Source organism: Athalia rosae, chromosome 2 (assembly GCF_917208135.1).
Source record: "Athalia rosae chromosome 2, iyAthRosa1.1, whole genome shotgun sequence".
Classification (NCBI taxonomy): domain Eukaryota; kingdom Metazoa; phylum Arthropoda; class Insecta; order Hymenoptera; family Athaliidae; genus Athalia; species Athalia rosae.
In genome coordinates this window covers 20,809,640-20,829,684 of record NC_064027.1, presented here as the reverse complement: position 1 = coordinate 20,829,684, position 20,045 = coordinate 20,809,640, and the positions used below count along the sequence as shown (strand labels likewise).

The 20,045-nt window shown below is 37.8% G+C and overlaps 7 protein-coding genes across 10 annotated transcripts; 2 read left to right on the top strand and 5 right to left on the bottom strand.

Moving 5' to 3' along the window:
* Positions 1-504: 504 nt before the first annotated feature.
* Positions 505-8,026, bottom strand: LOC105689349 (dynein regulatory complex protein 11). Of its 2 annotated transcripts, XM_012406265.3 has the most exons (10): positions 6,799-8,026; positions 6,490-6,700; positions 6,134-6,411; positions 5,755-6,067; positions 4,232-4,516; positions 3,885-4,129; positions 3,511-3,798; positions 3,015-3,107; positions 2,824-2,941; positions 505-2,746 (listed from the first exon to the last, which is right to left on the bottom strand). In XM_012406265.3, exons 1-10 carry the CDS (start codon positions 7,300-7,302, stop codon positions 2,634-2,636), a joined length of 2,448 nt encoding a protein of 815 aa, XP_012261688.2. In that variant the 5' UTR covers positions 7,303-8,026; the 3' UTR covers positions 505-2,633. The 2 variants fall into 2 exon arrangements, 1 of the variants encoding a protein (XP_012261688.2); XR_007277244.1 differs by lacking the exon at positions 505-2,746 and having other exon boundaries at positions 2,893-2,941; positions 3,207-3,798.
* Positions 8,027-8,112: 86 nt separating this feature from the next.
* On the top strand, positions 8,113-10,150 carry LOC105689471 (COP9 signalosome complex subunit 3). The gene is made up of 4 exons (XM_012406502.3): positions 8,113-8,320; positions 8,539-8,799; positions 8,880-9,604; positions 9,677-10,150. Exons 1-4 carry the CDS (start codon positions 8,266-8,268, stop codon positions 9,971-9,973), a joined length of 1,338 nt encoding a protein of 445 aa, XP_012261925.1. The 5' UTR covers positions 8,113-8,265; the 3' UTR covers positions 9,974-10,150.
* Positions 10,151-11,052: 902 nt separating this feature from the next.
* LOC105689472 (nicotinamide riboside kinase 1) lies at positions 11,053-11,753 on the bottom strand. The gene has a single exon (XM_012406503.3). It carries the CDS (start codon positions 11,746-11,748, stop codon positions 11,125-11,127), a length of 624 nt encoding a protein of 207 aa, XP_012261926.2. The 5' UTR covers positions 11,749-11,753; the 3' UTR covers positions 11,053-11,124.
* A 169-nt stretch (positions 11,754-11,922) lies between these two features.
* Positions 11,923-13,240, bottom strand: LOC105689473 (active regulator of SIRT1-like). Its single transcript, XM_012406504.3, has 4 exons — positions 13,058-13,240; positions 12,848-12,934; positions 12,612-12,760; positions 11,923-12,520 (listed from the first exon to the last, which is right to left on the bottom strand). The coding sequence occupies exons 1-4, from the start codon at positions 13,119-13,121 to the stop codon at positions 12,398-12,400; spliced, it is 423 nt and encodes a 140-aa protein (XP_012261927.2). The 5' UTR covers positions 13,122-13,240; the 3' UTR covers positions 11,923-12,397.
* Positions 13,241-13,398: 158 nt separating this feature from the next.
* LOC105689497 (cytosolic Fe-S cluster assembly factor NUBP1 homolog) lies at positions 13,399-15,928 on the bottom strand. Its single transcript, XM_012406539.3, has 7 exons — positions 15,741-15,928; positions 15,072-15,313; positions 14,534-14,635; positions 14,360-14,450; positions 14,014-14,279; positions 13,752-13,938; positions 13,399-13,661 (listed from the first exon to the last, which is right to left on the bottom strand). Exons 1-7 carry the CDS (start codon positions 15,769-15,771, stop codon positions 13,609-13,611), a joined length of 972 nt encoding a protein of 323 aa, XP_012261962.1. The 5' UTR covers positions 15,772-15,928; the 3' UTR covers positions 13,399-13,608.
* LOC105689498 (cytochrome c oxidase assembly protein COX11, mitochondrial) lies at positions 15,178-19,986 on the bottom strand. 2 transcript variants are annotated; one of them, XM_020854339.2, is made up of 4 exons: positions 19,330-19,986; positions 18,930-19,253; positions 18,650-18,835; positions 15,178-15,313 (listed from the first exon to the last, which is right to left on the bottom strand). In XM_020854339.2, the coding sequence occupies exons 1-3, from the start codon at positions 19,558-19,560 to the stop codon at positions 18,683-18,685; spliced, it is 708 nt and encodes a 235-aa protein (XP_020709998.2). In that variant the 5' UTR covers positions 19,561-19,986; the 3' UTR covers positions 15,178-15,313; positions 18,650-18,682. The 2 variants fall into 2 exon arrangements, with proteins under 2 accessions (XP_020709998.2, XP_048507299.1); XM_048651342.1 differs by lacking the exon at positions 15,178-15,313 and having other exon boundaries at positions 18,569-18,835; positions 19,330-19,659; positions 19,752-19,986.
* LOC105689499 (tektin-3-like) lies at positions 15,929-18,932 on the top strand. 2 transcript variants are annotated; one of them, XM_048651335.1, is made up of 8 exons: positions 15,929-16,067; positions 16,429-16,680; positions 16,752-16,984; positions 17,060-17,169; positions 17,258-17,406; positions 17,482-17,704; positions 17,769-17,923; positions 17,993-18,932. In XM_048651335.1, the coding sequence occupies exons 2-8, from the start codon at positions 16,445-16,447 to the stop codon at positions 18,201-18,203; spliced, it is 1,317 nt and encodes a 438-aa protein (XP_048507292.1). In that variant the 5' UTR covers positions 15,929-16,067; positions 16,429-16,444; the 3' UTR covers positions 18,204-18,932. The 2 variants fall into 2 exon arrangements, with proteins under 2 accessions (XP_048507292.1, XP_048507291.1); XM_048651334.1 differs by lacking the exon at positions 15,929-16,067 and adding an exon at positions 16,228-16,367.
* Positions 19,987-20,045: the final 59 nt, after the last annotated feature.

Below are 20,045 nucleotides of genomic sequence, written 5' to 3'. Positions count from 1 at the left end.
TCATAGTTTCCCTAAGGTGATGTCACCCTTCGTGGTAACCCAAATAAAATTTTTGGTCGGAGCGCTTTTTTATTTATTTTTTTTTTTTAAATCGAACCGTTTGCGAGATATCGCGAACAGTTTGACTCCACGTGAAAAGCTCATCCTGTATATATTTACATTATTTATACACATATACCTAACAAGCGGTGTGTATGTAGCCATGTGGTGAATTACGATTTTTTTTTTTTCGATGTTCTCTATTTATTAATTCGGAATAATTTGGGCTAATATAAATCGCTTGCTCTATGTATACCATATGTTATAGTATACATATACGGATACGCAATTAATTCATATGATGTAATATTTATTTATTTTCCTTTTTTTTTCATTTTTTCAACTCTTTTCTCTTCCTTTTCTTTCTAATCGGTCAGAGTTGCTGCTGCATGGAATTCACACAGATGTAAAATGATTTTATTATTCATTCATATGTTTTATCGGGTGTCTTATTTATAATATGTGAAAGAAAAAAAAAAAGAAGAATGATAAAAAGATGTCCAATCTCATATGTATATCTGTATATGTGATCCGCTGCTGATGCCGTTGCATGATCCTAACGTGCACGGTGTCAATCAGGTTAAAATAACGATCTTTTTCTAAGCTGCAACATTATATGTGTATAGGTGTCTCACTCGTTGATAAGAAAATTACAAGATCGACACTGATCGCTGATTAATAAGCATATATGTATATTTTCCAAATCCTGTTCATATTCATACAATAATATAATGTTAATGAATCGGAAAACACGCGCGTTGGGATTATTTCTGAATTCTGTTCGCTTGCGTCATTTAACCATCGCGGCATACATCGTAATATACTACATGTATACAAATTGAATACGAGGAGGGGAAGAAAAAAAATTAAAAACAAAAAATCAAACCAACAAAAAATGGAGAAAAATATGTGTTAAAGAAATTTCCTGCGTCAATATAGCAGTGACATAGGACATCAACTGCAGTAGTAACAGCGGCAGTATATCAACAGTCGATGAGTATTACATGAGCATTATTAGGAGACCATAATCTTGCAACCAGTCTTTTAATTCTGTAACGTCCTTATATTATGGGATACAAAATCGTTTGAATAATCAATTTTGTATCATGGTTATTATCCTTGTTTTTGTTATTATTATCAATATTCGATGCTGGATTTTAAAATGCGATCAGCCGATAATATCGGAGTATATACCCGGAATCGTATATTAATAATTATCTAATGTATATTTTCAAGATCAAACAACAAAATATGGAATTTGAGAAATCAGCAACTCTAACGTAATAAAAAGTGTGATGATCAAGGTGAGAGATTTTGACGATTATACCGTCGATACGTCTAATTTTTGTGAACTTTATTTTATATAATTTTTTTTACTTTTTTACTTTTTTACTTTTTTTCCCAATAAACAAAGGAAAAAAAAATGAATAATTCGTGCGAGTGTTGACTTATATTGGGTTATGCGGCGTATAAATTTATGTATCAATTGGATGGAAATATCGATTTGTAAATATTATTTGCATAGCAGGAAAAGAACGATCATCACCTTTTAATATATGAGAACCAAGTCAAACGGTCATTTCTGGACGATCATTCGTCGATTATAAAGAAAAAGGAAAATAAAGAGAAATAATTAACGATTATTCTGGATCACAGAAGGCCGCAGTAATATTATAACGCACATACTCCTGTATCGGAATACCTATTTGAAATCTATCGTTCCGATCATGTCCATAATAATAAACTGATAATAACATACACAAAACCATAATTGGATGAGTCGGCCGTTGCTTTTAGGCAGGATTTTGATTTACGTCAAAGTCGAAACGACTCAAAGGCACGGAGATCTAAAATATGATTATCAAAAGTTTGCTATTATATACGCTGCGCATATGACGGACCGTATGTATATATATATGTCTACGCACGTATATAAGAATTATTATAGAATTTCTCATTTTTGTTTACTTTGCCTCGCCGCAGGCCTGCACATAGGTTACATATACGTATGTACATATGTACCAGAGCGTACCTCATGCATATTCTCATTACTTTTGACTAAATCTACAATATATTGCGCGCGCGAATAATTTTTCGCTTGTATCGTATGGTACAAGTACCATTATAATAATTATTCGTCGTGCCAAAGTCTGAGATGTTATTCGCGCTTCACTTTGAATCATCGTACAACGTAATATTATATTGCAGTTTAATTGTAAGTAGGTAATGCCATTCGGCTGGGATTTGGGGAATAAAAAGAGAATAAAAATCGAGTATCTCAAAAACAATTAGAATTTGATATCGTGAATGTATCACTGATTTTTTTATTCCGTTTCACATGCAAAATATTGAAATCACGTCGAACGATTTCTTTTTTTTGCATCGTACTAGCAAAATTCAATTTTTTTCTCAATGGAGAGAAAGTTTACGCGGCAAAATGGCGACTCGAAAAAAAGTAAGTACTTACCTACATACATTAGAAATAGATAAGTTCAGTTGAGAATATATTTTATTTGCGTTTTTGATTTTGTCGATTCTTCGTTCCCGGCAATATTCTTATCGTTTCAACACATTTAATCTGGCTTGTACTAATTCTACTTCGATTTTTTGCCCTTCTTTTTTTTCTCGTTGGCCTCCTCTAATTTTTCAAGTTCCATTTCTATAGCACGCTGCTTTCTACGACAGGTTGGCGTTTTTGCGTACCAAGCTGAGAGTGGATCAAGACGATTGTTTTATAATCATTTCAGATATAAACTAGTTGACGATGAAATAAAAATAAACTACCCAAAAACGCGTCTTCCTCTTCTCGGTAAACAGGATCTTTGGTGCTCAGGGCGTTTACTAGCTCGGCATGTGTCAAGGGGTGGACTCTGAGTTGGACCATCCGTTTCGTAGTCATCACCTGAAATAACGAGAATCGAATTATTAGAATTTTTTATCGTTTCGTTACGTCGTTAGAAAAAATTACACCCGACCTCCTTAATCGACTGAAGAACGGTTCCAACGGTGAAACCGTCGCAAATTTTTGTCATCGCCGAAGTATCGAACTGCCTACTGATCCCGGCGTACTGATGATAAAAAATATGTATAAAAAATGTAACGTATATAACGGAGAGAAAAAAAGTTTTTCAGGTATGTATCAAGGTTGGGATAATTGTTCGTGTTACCTGTTGTTCGGTGCGTAAGATACATCGACATTGATTCATATTTCTCTTTGGATTATACATTCAAAAATCCGAGAACTCTACAAAAATCAGTTATGCAGCATCGTGTTTTCGAAATTTGTTTACTTGTAAAACTAAACCACGTGTATACGTATGTATAGTTATGAAATTTTAAACGTTTTTCGCCGTCGCATTTTGTTGCTCAAAATTTGTTTGTTTCACGTTTAATATATTCAACGATATTCTACGTCAATTTCACTCCAATAGATCGCTAAACTATTGTATTATTTTTAACAATAATTTGCACCTTGTAAAGCAAGTCTTTCCAGATTGACGACATCGTACCGAGATCCGTTCTCGGTACGAATATAACTTTGTCGTACGTTTGATACAACAGTTTTTGATCACAATCCCAAGGGCTGTTCGAAGTTCCGATTAGAATAACGCGATCTTCGCACGTTATTCCCTTCACCAATTTTGGAAGATCTTTTTTCAGACGTTTGGGATCGGTGCGGTCAGTTTTCGGTACCTTTTTGACAAAAGGTCGTTCCGCACCGTCCATGAAGATGACCGATGGTTGTAGAAGTTTTGAAACCTGTGAAAAAATTGTTAATCTTCGTATTTATTTAATTATTTTACGTTGATAGCGAATCTGTAAATGGGAAAGGAAAAATAACAAACCTTCGATATCAAGTGGAGAAGCATAATGAGACCGGATTTACCCGGATATTTTCCTACGACATTACCCGGCGTTATGTCGAACAGCGTAGCACCTAATTCGGTGCATATTGCGTGAACGAGCATTTTTTTTCCACTTCCATGGGGGCCGGCTATCAAAACCGATCGAACGAGTGGTGTTAATTGTTTTACGACCTCATTACCCAGAGGAAGAATGCAGTATTCCTTAACAAGCTGTTTCACGTCACCTGCGGACAAAAACTAATGAAAATTAACGTCGCAATATAATTTTTCATTCATTAATTTTCTAGAAAAAGAGTGAGAGAAAAAACTAATTGAATTTCTTTTACCTAGCGCTGGCAGCGGATCTTTTCCTCGTTCTCTAAGATCGTAATTGGCGTAGGATTTTTCTGCTTTAAATTGTTCGAGCCTGACTTCGGGGTGTAATTTTATTATACCGTTGGTCAAAAGTTCTTCAAACAGCGATTCCGTCGAGCGATCCGGTGTCAAATCTTTTTCTTTTTTCCTTTTGTTTTTTTTACCACTGCGACGAACTCGCTTTTGGGATTTTTTAGCCCGTTTACCCTTGTGGCCTCTGTCTCTGTCCACCGCGGCCTGTAACGCTTCTATGTCGTCTGGAATCATCGATAATAGGAAACCAATTTTATCCAGTGATTAACGCGTAATAATTGTACACATATTAAAGAAAATTATGAAATCCTGCAAACTTCGTGTGTATAAATTATATTCAATAAAGAGGAGATTAACCGCTCGTAAATCGATTAGTAAATTTCCACCAACCACGTTCAGTCGTCATAGTATAAAGTATACATAGTATAACATTTATATATTAATGAATCGCGCGCGGGATGCATAATTTCAAGGTAAAACCCACGTCGTTTACCAAAATTATATCTATAGACGTAGATGGGTATAAATATTATTAGGTGCTACACCACGTTGACCGGTTATATACGTGTGTATACACGTATATGTGTGTGTATGAGTGTAGATTTTAGCACGTGCTTTATCGCGAGAATTCTTTCATTCGCGTTACACGCATGGATTACAATACATACGCGACCACATGCGAGATTATACCGAGTTATACGTCATATTCCGATTACGTAACTTGAGATGAAACGATGATTGATACATCGCGCGACTAATGGTATAAGGTCGTATGCGCCAAAAAATGCGATTTTCGTGGCGAAAGGTCGTATCCGACATTTTTCACGGTTTTCTATCTCGCAGTTGCAGACGCTCAAAAAACCTGTGAAACGCGAAAACACGTCGATGTCAAAAAGAAGTTTCTCCTCCTTATTCATTTTCGAGAAAAAAAATCCGAGATAACGGCGTAAGGTCGTATGTGCCATAACGCGTCATTTACCTTTTATCATTTACTGATCAAATTTTCAATCCCAACGTTTCTCAACGTATTGTTACATTTTGAGGATATACACGAAACAAAAAAAAGAGCCCTTCTACCCTTATCTAAGGTATAAGGTCGTACATTGGCACATACCACCTTATATACCATTACCCACGCGACATGTATACAACATCCGATTCACGTGATATACAGAGAAGCTTCGGGGTAAAAGAATTGAGCAAAAAAAAAAAAATAAATCAAAACGAAAGAAAAAGAAACAGACGACCTCGATTTGTATCTTGTATATTTTTTGTTCTCTCAGCGATTCTATTTATGATTCTAGTTCTACCTGTTCCACCGCCAATTAGTTGAAAAAAAAAAAAATACCAGTCATATATTTAAGGGCATCGACAAGAAATTTTGTGCGTACACACTACGCAAAGCCGGAATCATTCCTTTTTTGAATGAGGATAAAAAATCGATGGAAAAAATCGAGTTTACCCCTCATCAACTGGTCGACACCTATTCTGATCTCGTCTTCGACTTCCCGCGTCTTTTCCGCCTCGATCATATCCAGGTAAGTTTCCTGCCCGGGGTTACCGGACTCGTCCTTATTTTTCCATATTTCCTGATAGTCGGAATTCGCCTGGATTATCTCAGGCAAAAAGTTGGACGGGACTGGTTTGAAGCCTGGGTCGGATTCGTCTTCCGACTGTTCTTGATCGCTTTCTTTTTTCGCTTTGCTGGATTTCTTCGACTTCTTAGACTCCTTGGATGACATTGCCGTTGATTTGCTTATCGTACTTTCGGTACCCTTCGATACGGAGCGATTTATTAGCGGAATGAAGAATTCGAAAATCTTTTATTTTTTAATAATTACCTGCCGACTGAACATTATTCTAGATCCGCCACTTTCTGCGGATGGAAGGTCGGGTATTTTGCCGGTTTGCTGATAATAATTGGTTATCCAATTCCTGATTTCTTTTCGCAAATTTTCCTCTATAAGCGCTCCCCTCTCCTTGCGTATCGTGTCCTTCATTTCAACCAAAAGTTTCTCGTACGTCTCTTGAAACTCGCGTTGCTTCTGATGTCTGTATTGCTTGACTTTTTCGGCCTGTCGAAAATTTTCCGTTATCACTTGACTCGGCTGCACCATGCCTGAGGATGAAATTGTCGATTTACTTTTTATCGCAATTATTGGGCGGGTCATTGATCGGAATTTCTGAGACTCTGTACCGATCAGCAGCATTTCCTCCATTCTTCGCATGCGAATTTTTCGTCTGGTCGTGTAACCTCGCCATACTTTTTGGATCCTCAACGCTGCCGAAATTCCTAATGTGGCCTGGTCGTTATCCGCATCTTGTTTTGCCATCGACTTTTCTTTCATCTCCCTAATTTCTTTCATAAATTGAAAGCGAACGCGACCTTGTCTCGCGCGTTCGTGGGCCTGGAATTCGAATAGCGCATACAGACAAATAATAATTACGGGTCGATAAAACCACATCTTATTTCATTCTTCCAATAATCAATGTCATCATTCTGTACCTGTATGAGTCTAATCGCTTCAACTTCTGTCATTTTTTTGGGTATTGGCTCCTCATGCAGGAAGCCAAGGCTCTTCAATGTATCCTCTATAAATTTTCTACGTTCACGAATCTCGTTTTCTCTTTCTCTGATAAAATAAGCAGGTATGTGGATCTCAGCTTCTTGCGGCGTAATTTCATATTTTAATAAAATATCGTCGTAGTAGTTGCACTCCGATAGATCAATGTCAACAAGTTCGTGTTTTAGTTCCAATACCCTTCCGATGCAGGAATCGAGCAATTTTCTGATCAATATCCGCTTCTGAGGTTGAATCACCTGGTCGTAACACTTGTGCAGATTATTAGAGGCGACAATGTAGCGAACATAAAGCTCGGCTACGTTAGCGTGTGCCTTTCGCCTTTCTTTTTGTGGCTTTGAATTCTGCAGGATAGAATCTGCCTGCGCAATATCTTCCAAATCCGCTTGCGTAGATTTCCATAGTTCCGTGTATGTCACGTTAGACATTTTTATAAACGCTTATTTCGTTCTATTCTCTGATTTCCAATACTAGCTTTTACACCGGTTGCAGTACTTTATCCTACTAGTACATAGAAGGAAATAATTCCTAACTTGACGACGCCGCTTCGGTTGCCAATAGTTACTGTTGACGGCTGATATCATTACGCTATATACCTGGAGCAGGTGTGAATTAGGCGAGAGTTTTATAAATTGAATGATTTGGGTTGATGCGAGGTGCGCTGTTGCAGTAATCATTCTGTTTACTGGCAACGGTTTTTTCTTTCAAATTTAATTACGACAGCAACAGCGGTTAATTAATGTGAAGAATCTTGGGTCAGCTCCTAACCGACGTTGATTTGCAGTGGACGTTTGTACAGAAAATATAGTCATTTATTTTCTACTGTATAAATACCTAATATAACATTTATGCTGTATTATTATGATTTACGTAAGGATTGACGTATATACGACTTTTTCGCGCGTAATGAAGATATTCAGATTTGGGTATCGGAATACGGCTGTTTCTAACTGCCAATAAGATCTCTCGCCAAGGTCGAAAACCTGAAAATTAGCTGAAACAACGATTTTCGTTCGATTAACAAGAAAATATTAATTTCAACAATTGCATGCACTTTGGAAAATTGAATTTCGCGTTTGCGCTGAAATCAGTTTACGCATTTTGAGTGCAAGGCACCACCGTACTGTTGCTGCGAGATTCGAGAGTGTCGTGAATTCTCTTCAATCCATCAGTGCTTCAAATCACTGCTCCCAGCGACGCCAGTGAAGTGGTTCGTTAATCGTTAATCGCTACTCGTGTAGCGTGGAGTTTTTTGGCTAACCTCCGGGTACTTCACACCGCTTTGTAGTCGCAAGTTTTCAAAACGTCACTTCGGTGTGAAATTAAATCCTTGTAAATATATTGATAAATAGGTAATTGATAGTGGTGATGAGAGGGAATTATCATTACTAATGGCGTCGGCACTGGAGCTGTTTGTTAATAACGTTCGAACGCTCTCAACGCAAGGTAAAAATTTTTTCCAAATATATACAGCCGGACCCGACCGGGTTCACGTAACCTAGAAACCAGTATATTTCTTTGTCCAACTATAGTCGAACGTTTTTTTCTTATTCTATCGAAGGACCCGATTCTTCTATCAAACGTGTGGGCCATAGATTTTTTTTTGGATCAATATTGGCTGTCCCTTTTAATTAATTCAAAAATTTCTCAATTCTTTATTGCAGGTAATTTCAGAGAGCTGTGTGACGTTATAAGTAAATCAACAAACGTGCTTATGAGAAATGGACAGCATTTGGATAATGTTTTGGAAACTCTGGATCTGCAACAGCACTCGCTTGGGATATTGGCCGTCCTGTGCGTTAAGTTTTCGTTACCGAATCCCAACGGAGTGAATAATCCGGATGCTTACAAGCCCTTGTTCAACCAGGTCCAAGAATTCATCGTAGGATGCAATGGCGAACAAGTTCGGTTTGCCCCAGACACATGTAATTCTCTCTTCACCACGTGTCGCATACTCAAAGCAGCTATTAAACAATTTTAGAAATCCATGCTTTACCATTTTTAGATGCGGAGTTGTGTCACTTGCTCACGCAGCTGTTGGTGAATCTTCAGGTGCCTCTGCGGGGTATCGAATTACTCCGTCGTGCTATAAGAAAAATCCAACTATTTGATAGTCAGCTAACTTCAATACATGCAGATTTGTGCCAGCTCTGTTTATTGTCAAAGTGCTTCAAGCCTGCCCTGGAATTTTTGGACACTGATATGACGGGGATAAACCAGGAGGGCGGGCAGTTTGATTCAAAGTACTTTTTACTATATTACTATTACGGGGGAATGATATACACCGCATTAAAAAACTACGACCGCGCTCTTTACTTTTTCGAAGTTTGCGTAACTACTCCTGCGTTGGCCGTAAGTCATATAATGCTCGAGGCTTACAAAAAGTACATATTACTATCCCTGATTCTTCACGGGAAGAGACTGAACGTCCCTAAATACGCGAGTCAAGTTGTCAATAGATTTATCAAGCCACTAAGTCAGGGTTACCACGAAATCGCAACGGCATATTCAACAAACAGTTGCGACGAAGTTAGCACCGTGATGAACAAATACCAAGAGTTGTACATTAGAGACCATAATTGGGGACTTGTCAAACAAGTTCTTCGCTACTTGTATAAAAAAAACATACAGAGGTTGACGAAAACTTTCCTCACACTGAGCCTGAGTGATGTAGCTAGCAGAGCGCAACTCCCTGGACCAGCGGAAGCTGAACAATATATTTTAAACATGGTAAATAACCCCAGAATCTACAAATGACAGCGAGTGATTTCGAAATTCAGAGAGTAATTTTATTAATTGCAGATCGAGGATGGGGAGATATTCGCAACTATCAATCAGAAGGATGGAATGGTGGTATTCCATGACGACCCGGAGAAATACAATTCTCCACGAATGCTCGCGAGGTTTGAAAAAGAGATGGCGGCGTGTGCCGAGCTTGATAAACGAGTGTTAGAAATGGAAGAGGAAGTGATTGTGACACCTCAATATGTGCGAAAGGCTTGTGGCCAAAATGATCAGGACGATCAATCCGCTGGTCCCGCACCTACCAATGTCACCAATACCCGAGGACAGCCTAAGCACAACACTTACTCTATGTAACATACCATGATTGTGCGTTATCTTTACTAAAAACAGAAAAAGCAAAAAAAAAAGAAAAGAAAAGAAAACCTTAAAAAAATGGAAAGAAACTATTGTTCATAGCAACGTCACCGAGATAAATTTTAAAGCTCATTTCAGGCAACCATATTAAACGGGCTTGCGCCAGTTTTGTTTCTTTATCGTGTTATTCATTTTTTAAACCTTTTTCATCATCTTTAGCATATTTAATTAAGTTTACGGCCTTTAGGTATAGGACGGATTGTTCTCGAGAATAGAGTGTGACTCTGCAATTTTCATAGAAATATTTTAATTGGCCAGTCGCGGGATACCTTAAATTAGCCACTGTAAGCTGAACAGGGTTTCGGAATTGTACCGATTACACCCAATTATTAATCAATGACAGTTTTGATGTACCGAATTTGGTTTTTCTGAAATAAGCTTTATCCAAAGTTGCCAACGAATTGTAAATGCTAGCTAGGTATTGTAACTTTTCGTTAAACTTTACAACTTGTTTATCAACAACCAAAAACTAGTATTTATTCATGATTTACGTTTTATACCGAGTATGAATAAAATCAGTGCAAGGAATAAAATATTTCTCAGTGAATAGCAGTAGACAGCAGTGCGTTTATCATAAATGTTTTCATACACGAGCAGATATTAGAGCGTGTATGGGTGTTGAAGATAGATGAAAAATTTGCCTTGAACACAAAACAGATGAAAAATCACACTGGCGTAATGCTTGACCCAGCAAAAACAGGTTTATGGATACGAAATATAAATTGAGTTTAGCAAGCACCTAAGAATGGTGAATTTGGATATTTGATGAACTATAATAAATAAAGAAACGAAAACCTATAAAAGAAAGTGATAATTTGGCATGAGTTTTGAACTTACATGAGTCCTGATTATGGGGTTGAAAAATGAAAGCAGTCCATACTCTACTTAATTTCTTTATTGGCTTTGGTTCTTGAAAAAGATAAGTAGAATGCAAAGTGCCCTGGAAGGAAAAAGGATGGTTTGGAAAAGCTGTAAAAATACGTAACATTGACTAATGCAAGAGTAAAGAGTAATCAAAATTATTTTCATAATAGTTTATTAAATCGAAGACATTAGCTCCCAACGATTAGAAGTTTTCATTGACTCGAAGATCAACTGACGACTGACAAATCACCCAAACGATGGTTATGACCGAGCAAGGTCTTGATTTCGGTATATACTTGTTCAAAAATATCCTCCTTTGATCGTAACCCATCAATCAATTTAATTCCGTGGTCTGAATACTTATTATCTAATATTTCTGATTTATGTTTCAAATACTCAGGCCATACTATTTTGTCAAAGTAACCAGGAACATCTGGAGGTTCATAGGTACGAATTTTCCGCCTGTCCCAACAAACCTCTTGGTCAAGTGTAATGAAATACTTTAAATCGCATAAATCGGATATTGGTTTGTATCCATAGATCAGAAAGCCTTCGATGATCAATACTTTTTTGGTTCCGGAACTACCATTGCATCCGTTCTCTGACTTACGATTGCGAAGTATGTTCAATACATCTCTGTGCATTTTTTGCATGTCTAGGCTGCTCAATATATCAAAATTAATATGATTCAGTTCCGGGATAAACGTGTGTCGAGGACTGTCTACTGGAAGAAAATAGTCGTCTTGATTAACGATAACTGAATCTGATAACTTGGCGTGTATTTTGTTAGACAGCGATGTTTTTCCACTGCACGTTACTCCGGCTAACCCAACGACCAACCAGTCACTCATTTTTAAATAATAATATTTGTTCTTAGATCTAAGAACGATGTTGGAAGACTGTTGAAAAGAATTGTAGCACGACTAGGTGACTGGAATTATAGCAGTCAAGTCAAGGACATGAGTGAGTTCAATTTTATCTGACCTGGTTGCGTAACATTTTATTCAAGCAATGAGAGTTTGATGTGTTGTAATTCAGATATATAAGTTAATGAACGCACAACAAATTCTAGTTCAAGCGAATATTGCCTGATTTTCCACTGACTAGAGTAGAGACTGTTACTTCCTGCTATATTATAGCTAACTATAATTAACTATATTCTCCAGATTTTATTACCGTAGGTAAGGCCTCGTGTGGTACAATGTGAACAATACTAAACCACCGATAAAGCAAAGGCCTGAAATTGCAGGTACCATAAGGGCAATATTTGATGAATAGAAAAAAGATCTAAGTCTGCTATCGTCAATAAATGGCAATCCTATAACCCACAGGCTATAATAAATGAAAAAAGTGAGGGCCAAGAATAGAATAACTTTCCCATTCACTCGATCACTACCTAGCATTTTAATTCAACTAATTAATCAAAACGTGCTTGAGTCAAGCAGTATTTACCAGGATTTGATTGCCCTGGGATGGGGTATATCAAGGCTGAGGGTCGATTTATTCTAGGTGATATTCTTTTTCAAACTTCTTGAAATCTTCTTCCGTAAATGCGGTTTCTTCCGGCACCTCAGGCTCGTTGTTCTTCGGAATGTATCGCCTTGTCAAGGCTCGGTTCAGAAGCTAAAGAAAATTTTGGAGATATATTCAAGTAAATGTGGAATCGAACTCACTGTTGGATAACCTTGATAATTGGGGGTAGATAAAATAGTACCTTGTCTGAAGTCTCTGGATCTATTCGATTACTGCTGAGCAGTAGTAATTGTTTAATGTTTTTTTCTGTCTGGTCAGATTTTTGATTGAGCTTCTGCCTGGCTTTGCCGATGGTCGTTTTGGCTGTACAGTTGATAGCAGTCTTTGCTTCTGTATCAACAACAAGCGACAACCGTTTTATGGTACATCCCTCTTGAATCAAAGTATCTCTATTACCAAGAACAGTAGTTGGCTTACCTTTTTTGCCCTGCTTATTTAAAAGCCGGTGATTTTGAGGGATCATATGTAAAATATCCTGAGATTTGCCAGGTTTCTTCTTTCTGGCTAGAGTTAAAAAATATGTAGGGATTAACTGGAGAGAAACTGATGTTTCGCAAAGTAGTTTTAGACGGTTAACTCTTGATAGTGTATTGTCAGTGCGGTTATCTAATATCATAAGCATTTTACCTGCTCTTACATCGTCGTCAACTCCTACTATGTCGAGGCTTTGACGCACCAGCGACGTTGACATTTCAATCTAGGGTATATCGCAAAAATAATTGTTTTCAATAATTGATGTTACTACACTACAACAACGCATTGCGTGCGAAAGTAATTGGACTGTAGCTCCTTGGTAGGTAGATACTGGCAACGTGAGTATTTATCGAAATGACGTCACAGCGGTACTGGCTGATGGTAATCACTCTAATGGTAATTTTCAGTAATCAATTAACAACCTCATGGTAGATTAACGAGGTACGTAAACTATAGTGGGCGAATAGGTATTTGAGGAGAGATAAATTTGCGGCTAGAGAAAATAGTAAATTTTTATTTGTGCAAAATTTTCCAAGCGCTCATAAAAATTGGTTCACTTTTGATCAATTTCTGTATACTATTTACTTAACGCCATGTTATTCTACATCGTTAGCCGAGATTTAACAATCGTCAGAAATAAAATCTCAAAAGTTTCATAATAGCAATTCGATACATCTAATCCTATGCAAAATAGAAGTCTACGTTCAATCGTCCACCACTGATGTAGTTTCCTTCTTACTGCACTTCTGTATAATTCCTATGAACAGATAATAAAACAATATTCACTTTCGAATGCGAAACAAGAATGAGAAAATTTCTTGAAAAAATTGCTATGAAATGTTTATACTTTGAATTATCGGTGACAACGCAGCTACGACTGGTGAATCAGGCATTTCGGTGATGAAGTTTTTTCCTTCATCACAACATCTGGCTAACAGTGGGTCCAGAGGAATGGACCCCAAGAATTCAATGTTTAGATCTGTAGATAATTGACGCCCACCACCAGTTGACGCAGGGAATATTTCGGTCGAAGTCTAGAATTCACATAATCATTGGTTTTGGTTGCATTTTCGAAATCAAAAATGGATATGATTTCCGAAATATCTTACCTTGCATTTCGGACAGACAAATGCGCTCATATTTTCTATTACACCAAGAATAGGGATCTTCACTTTGTTACAAAAATCAATCTCTTTTCTGACGTCGAGGAGAGCAACTTCCTGTGGAGTAGTGACCACTAACGCACCCGTGATTCCTGCACCTTTCAAATACGATGTTGCCGACAAATGTTCATCTGATGTACCGGGTGGTGTATCCAATATCAGATAATCTAGGGTTCCCCAGTCAACGTCAGATAAAAACTGACGGATCATACCTATGGCAAATATGTTTCTATGCTAGATTTGAGAAATTTTCAGATCCGGCGGGACTATGATTAATTGTAAGAAGTTTTACCATTTTTTTTGGGACCCCGCCATATAACTGCATCACTTGGACTGCCAAGAAGAAATCCAATCGACATAAGTGACAAGTTGTCTTCGATGTACTGTGAAAAATTTATTGATTTTCTAATACCTTCCATGAAAACTGTTGTATGATGAATTTAAGAATATATTCTGACTAAAATACCACTGGAGACCATCCTGAAGCACTTTGATGAACTTGTTCACCCAGCACTCCCAGTACCCTTGGTTGAGATGGGCCACAAATGTCTATATCTAAGACTGCAACCTGTTGGATAACGTGTAAGATACATAACTTTGTGTAAAATAATTATGAAGATCATTTTTCATCTTTGATAAAACAATGCAACAAACTATGAGGTAGATGAGAAACTGACAATCATATATGCACATTCAAATCGAAAGTATGAATACACAAGTGAATATTGAGATATGTTGAGCATTTAGCTATAAATATAGGAATGGAATATGTCTGCAAGAATCAATAAGACCCTGACACAACCTGACACAATACTATATATATAGCTTTGCCCAGAATCTTAATTCTACCTACGGTGGGTCACTATCCAAGTCTTGTTCAAGATTGACTGTGGTACCTTGACATGTATATCGAGAACCACATAGATATTCTTGGATTAGGAAGAAGGGTGAGTTTTGTGCATCAGTTAGAATTAGCATTAGATGTTTTCATATAGGTAACTCACATTACGTTCTAAATCATCTGCTGCCAATGCTCTGGAAATGAGTGAGGTGATGGTGCTCTTTCCAACACCACCTTTACCCGAGAGTATCAGAATTTTGTTCTTAACGTGAGACAGACGTTCCTTGACAAGTTCGACCCCAGGATCTACTTTGTTAGCTTCTCCAGAGGAGCAAATATTTTGATTTGGGCAGCCTGCACAGGCTGATGCTTTTCCAGCATTCTCACTTTGTGTTCCTGGACAATCTGGGGGAAACATTCAATCGAGATTGCTAAAAGAATCGTATTGTAAAAATCAGAGTTTCTTGCCGGAATCAAAATATGAACCGTCATTCTGTTTTTTAAAAAATATTCTTGTCTTTCATCAGCAGCCGGTAGTCAGAAAATAGCTACGAGGAATCGAGCAATCATGTGGTGCGTTTTCCATTTTCGCCGAAATAACTGAGAGTGAATTTCATTCTATGCGTATACAATATTTTCAAACTCTAAACGACACTTAGAAATCATAACCTGAACAATCGGTACTCTACTTGGGATGTCATTCACGATTCAGGAGTTGTCAACGAAATTTAGATATTCTGGGATGATGAATAACGACTAATCTACGAATATTTCGCACTAGCGAATCTGAATCTGGAGTGTTTACATATGAAAGTTTAAAAATGATATTTACGGTCAGGCACGTCAGCTACTACGTCCGCCATATTACACGGCGTTGACTGAAAAACAGACTTTCTTGTGGGTAATTTCCAGGAGCGCCCGGGAAATTCGAAATCCCCCTCTCCTGATTATCGGTCGGTCTCCTGAAGGAGATTGGTAAAGAATTTTACAGAAAAACTAATTTTTTTCTACAGCAAATACAACCGTGGGCGGCTATTGGTACAGCTATGCCTCGCGGTGTGCCTCCGGTTCCCATTCAATATAACCGGTATCATCAAGTAACTAAACCTCGCAGCTGACATACGCGTGATGGATATGAAAATGTCCAACTTGTTCCATTGTGAGTGATATTTGTTTTTACTTTTGGTCGGATTAAAACTTACCAACCCATATCATGATGCTTGTGATAAAATGCAATTGATTTTCTGTTACTCGAATATCTGCATCTCTATTGATTTAACAAACTCCATCGTTGACAGACTCCATTGCTATACACAGCTCACACACTGCTAGTATTTACTCCTTATCAATGCGCTTAAATATTGCTGGCATAACGTTGGATTAGACTAGTTCGTAGAGCTTCTGAAGTTTGACCTGTGCTTGAATTGAAAATGGAAAAACCATGGATAGACACAATTGGGTATAAAATTACATTGAAGAAATTCGTATCATTTTTATACCCTTCGAACTTTGTTCCACAGATCGACGCAGTGCACGATGAAGCGACCAGCTGATACTTACTACATAACAGATAACATGGCTACAGAACCATTAAGGTTTCCTAATTTGGTTGCGGGATACCAGCGAAATCCTGCTCATGCCCTACAGGCGTCGATATATTCCAAGTACACACCAAATGAATGGTTCCAGAAGCAAGTTAAGTTTTACAATGAAGCAGACTTGAACAGGCACTACTCGGAACGCTTGAGAAATGATACCATGAGAGTTATCCGGTGAGTGATGGGAGGTTTCAGAATCTATTGATAATTCGATGATTGATTTTGTACATTTAAATATCTGTCAGGGAGGCTGAGGAAAAGATACATCAGGGGCAGAGAGAAACAGGGAAAAAAATTGGGGAAAGAATAACAGATGTAACATTTTGGCGTAATGAAGTAGCCTCGGAATTGGAAAGACTTATAATGGAAAATGAGCGATTGTATGACTGCAAAAGACTATTGGAGAAGGCCGTTCATGATATCGAGGGGCCCCTTCACATTGCAGAGGAATGTCTGTACCATCGAGAATCTAGAAAAGGTATTTCGAAATAATATCACAAGTCGCAAGATTATGAGTAATACCTGACTAAAAGAGAACATGACTGTGTTCAAGCCACGGAACTTGTTCACGATGAAAGCGAACAATCACTATTGAAAGAAATTGACAACTTGAAAAATAACCAACGAAAGTTACAGCTTTGCCTCGACAGATGCAAAGACCAGGTGAGATAAAATATCTACCAATGTGGATGTGAGTATAAATTATTTATTTACTTATTATCTAAATTTGAGTCACACTCACTATTTACAGTTGCGAAATGGGCGAGCATCACAAAATCAGCTGGAAATCGATTTGAAAAATAAGGAGGGGGCTTTGGGAATAGACAATGTGTGTTATCAACTCAACAATTATAGTCGTGGCCTGCAATATTGCGGAGGAATCGAGAAATTTGACGGATGGTGAGAAATATTTTGAATAATGACTAAGAAGTATTTATGTTCGCCAGCTATAAAGAGAAAAAATTAACCTTGCAGCGTAGTTGAGCCAGAAACATGGGCAGAAGCCGCCAATAGAATAGTGCAAAAGTCACAGACGGAGCGAACAAAATCCTGTCAATTGCGCAGTGATGCAGAAGCCTTGATAAATCACGTGGCGCAGGACATGTGGGATTCGTGGACTCAAACGAATAATGCTTTGTCTCAAAGGAGCTCCGAGATGCTAGAAGCTAAAAGCATGCTAAAACAGCACTTGCACAAGGTAATCACTCTTGTGAGATATTTTTGATTCAGATTTTTTCATATCGTTGGGCTCTCATTCACAGATACAACAGGAGATATTTGATGTAGAAAAGAATCTGGAACTCACGCGGAAGGCGATTGCTGATAAAAGTTACGCTCTCAAAGTAGCCCACACTAGACTAGAAGCACGAATGCATCGCCCTGAACTAGAATTATGCAGAGACTATGCGCAGCTGAGGTTTGTACCGGTAATATTTAGAAACAATCAATTTTTCACATTCAATGCATGGAAAACTCTTTTTGCCAGCTTACAAAGAGAGATCGAGGACATAAATCAGCAGGTTGAACGTATGTACAAGATGTTAAAGGAGCTTGAAAATCAACACCAGCGATTACTGCGTACGCGAAATTCCATGGAGCACGATTTAGCAATAAAAATTGACGCAATGTATATTGATAAAGAAAAAGTAGCCGGACTCAGGCGGGCGTATCCAGTCAATGCACTGTTCAGATTTTAAATGCGACATTACTAGAACGAAACCCTAATAATAATAGTTTCAGTTGCAAATGCAGCTTAGAAGAAAGTTAGTCGTGCAATGAATTTGTACACAGCGAATACTCGGTAGCTCGGTAGTATCGGAGTGTGAAGTAGAATTTAACCCTTCAAAAGATAGCGTGCCTCATAATCAGGTACAACATTTAACGAGCAGAAAAATGTTGAAAATACAATGTCATCGATGCTGTTCAATCATAATCATTAAAGTTACGACGAACCTAGTTAGTATTATAGAGAAATGCACCCCTAAAGGATATTTAGGGCTGGTGATATTTCACAGTGGTAGAGCGCTAATATCTTGTTACTCAATACAGAATTGAGAATAAGTTAATTAAAAATCTTCGAATATTTATGTTTTCTGTACAATAACTTTTGCCAATTTACAATATTAAGGCTCTAAATAATTACCTATCAAAGATAGAGGGATGTTCTCAAACCGTACTACTTGTGTCTTTGAGCATAGCCAGGCCAAGGAAGTTTCAGACCTTCGTGAGCCTCAAAAAATGTGTAAGACAACGTTATTTCATTTATGAACTCCATCTTTGGATCTTCTGCTATATCAGGATCAAGGTAGAAGAAGACCGGCATATCCACCTAGCAAGAACAATACAAAATTCGTTTTATTCATCATATCGATGTTGGCAGTAATCTAATAAAACAAATAAACATGGCAAAAGTATGATATTACCTGCTCGTGAGGGTTGAGTTGTTGCTCTTCAAAGCAAAAGCATTGAATTTTATTGAAGTATTGTCCAGCCTCAAATGGCACAACATTGTAGGTCGAAATGCCAATAACTGGTTTATCAGATGGATTTTTGGCAGTATAAAATGCTAGGGCAGTTTCTCCAGGTATAACTTCAATCTCAGTCTGCTGTGGTTTGAAATTCCATCTCATAGTGGCTCCAACGTCAGCATTGAATCTCACTCGGAACATTCTGTTCTTCACTGGCTTCATTGTTTCTATCTTAGAGCTGTCGGTGGTGGTGACTGTCGTCCCACCGGAACTGGTTGCCTAAGTCGAGAAGGCTGTTGATAAAGCCGTTATTGGCCTCTGAGCCATTTTAAAATCAATTAATCCCATACTTCACCTGACAAAACATCCTGTACAGAGGTACGGCAGCATAGCTTAAACCACCTGCGAGTATGCCGGCTGCAGCCATGTAGTGCAACGTTGCCCGGAGTCTTTCGTTTCGGAAATTTTGCTGGGTGGATTTGTCACCATAGTTATTTTCTTTGTGTAAATTTCTACTCACATTTTTCGTGAAGCTTCCATTCCGTAACAATGACAACGTGCGAGGATACATGGTTTGGTAATACATTTTGTACGATAACTAATCTAACCTAACGAAGAAGTCTTCGCATTATCCCTTGCAACGATTAACGTAACTCACCTCGTCATTAATTTCTTCGGAGTTCACCTAATTATAATGATCATTTTAGATGAAGCACACTGTTATTATCAGTTTTTTTAGTCAATTAATTACTAGGCGCTTGGACGATCTATCCTTACCTGGTATTAGTATGGTATAATAATAGATTACACAACGCCATCACAGATGCAACTACTCCCGGCAAACGCGGTTCATGGACTGTCGAGACGAGTTTTAAATTGTCGATCCCATCTTTTTAAATACGCCGGCGTCGAGTGTTCGATACGATTCGATCCTGACAACTGACGATCCATCGCGTTTGAATTTCAAATTCTAACTATGTAATTTTCTTTATTTACATTTGATTATTTTCATTCCGAGACAGGCGATACAGTAATTTCGAAATTCACCGTATACATCTTGTCAAACTGAAC

Coding starts and splice junctions, on each gene's coding strand:
- LOC105689498 (XM_020854339.2), bottom strand. CDS start 19,560: ATGTATTACCAAACCATGTATCCTCGCACGTTGTCATTGTTACGGAAT. Junction 19,254..19,329: donor TGTACAGGATGTTTTGTCAG/GTGAAGTATGGG, acceptor TTCTCGACTTAG/GCAACCAGTTCCGGTGGGAC. Junction 18,836..18,929: donor AACTCAACCCTCACGAGCAG/GTAATATCATAC, acceptor TGTTCTTGCTAG/GTGGATATGCCGGTCTTCTT.
- LOC105689497 (XM_012406539.3), bottom strand. CDS start 15,771: ATGGCGGACGTAGTAGCTGACGTGCCTGACC. Junction 14,451..14,533: donor CTTCAGGATGGTCTCCAGTG/GTATTTTAGTCA, acceptor AATTTTTCACAG/TACATCGAAGACAACTTGTC. Junction 14,280..14,359: donor GCGGGGTCCCAAAAAAAATG/GTAAAACTTCTT, acceptor TATTTGCCATAG/GTATGATCCGTCAGTTTTTA.
- LOC105689349 (XM_012406265.3), bottom strand. CDS start 7,302: ATGTCTAACGTGACATACACGGAACTATGGAAATCTACGCAAGCGGAT. Junction 6,412..6,489: donor GGAGGAAATGCTGCTGATCG/GTACAGAGTCTC, acceptor TTTCATCCTCAG/GCATGGTGCAGCCGAGTCAA. Junction 6,068..6,133: donor GAATAATGTTCAGTCGGCAG/GTAATTATTAAA, acceptor TCCGTATCGAAG/GGTACCGAAAGTACGATAAG.
- LOC105689472 (XM_012406503.3), bottom strand. CDS start 11,748: ATGAGTGACTGGTTGGTCGTTGGGTTAGCCGGAGTAACGTGCAGTGGA.
- LOC105689473 (XM_012406504.3), bottom strand. CDS start 13,121: ATGTCAACGTCGCTGGTGCGTCAAAGCCTCGACATAGTAGGAGTTGAC. Junction 12,935..13,057: donor TGACGACGATGTAAGAGCAG/GTAAAATGCTTA, acceptor TTTTAACTCTAG/CCAGAAAGAAGAAACCTGGC. Junction 12,521..12,611: donor ATCCAGAGACTTCAGACAAG/GTACTATTTTAT, acceptor AATTTTCTTTAG/CTTCTGAACCGAGCCTTGAC.
- LOC105689499 (XM_048651334.1), top strand. CDS start 16,339: ATGGAAAAACCATGGATAGACACAATTGG. Junction 16,681..16,751: donor GATACCATGAGAGTTATCCG/GTGAGTGATGGG, acceptor AATATCTGTCAG/GGAGGCTGAGGAAAAGATAC. Junction 16,985..17,059: donor CCATCGAGAATCTAGAAAAG/GTATTTCGAAAT, acceptor ACTGTGTTCAAG/CCACGGAACTTGTTCACGAT.
- LOC105689471 (XM_012406502.3), top strand. CDS start 8,266: ATGGCGTCGGCACTGGAGCTGTTTGTTAATAACGTTCGAACGCTCTCA. Junction 8,321..8,538: donor TCGAACGCTCTCAACGCAAG/GTAAAAATTTTT, acceptor TCTTTATTGCAG/GTAATTTCAGAGAGCTGTGT. Junction 8,800..8,879: donor TCGGTTTGCCCCAGACACAT/GTAATTCTCTCT, acceptor TACCATTTTTAG/ATGCGGAGTTGTGTCACTTG.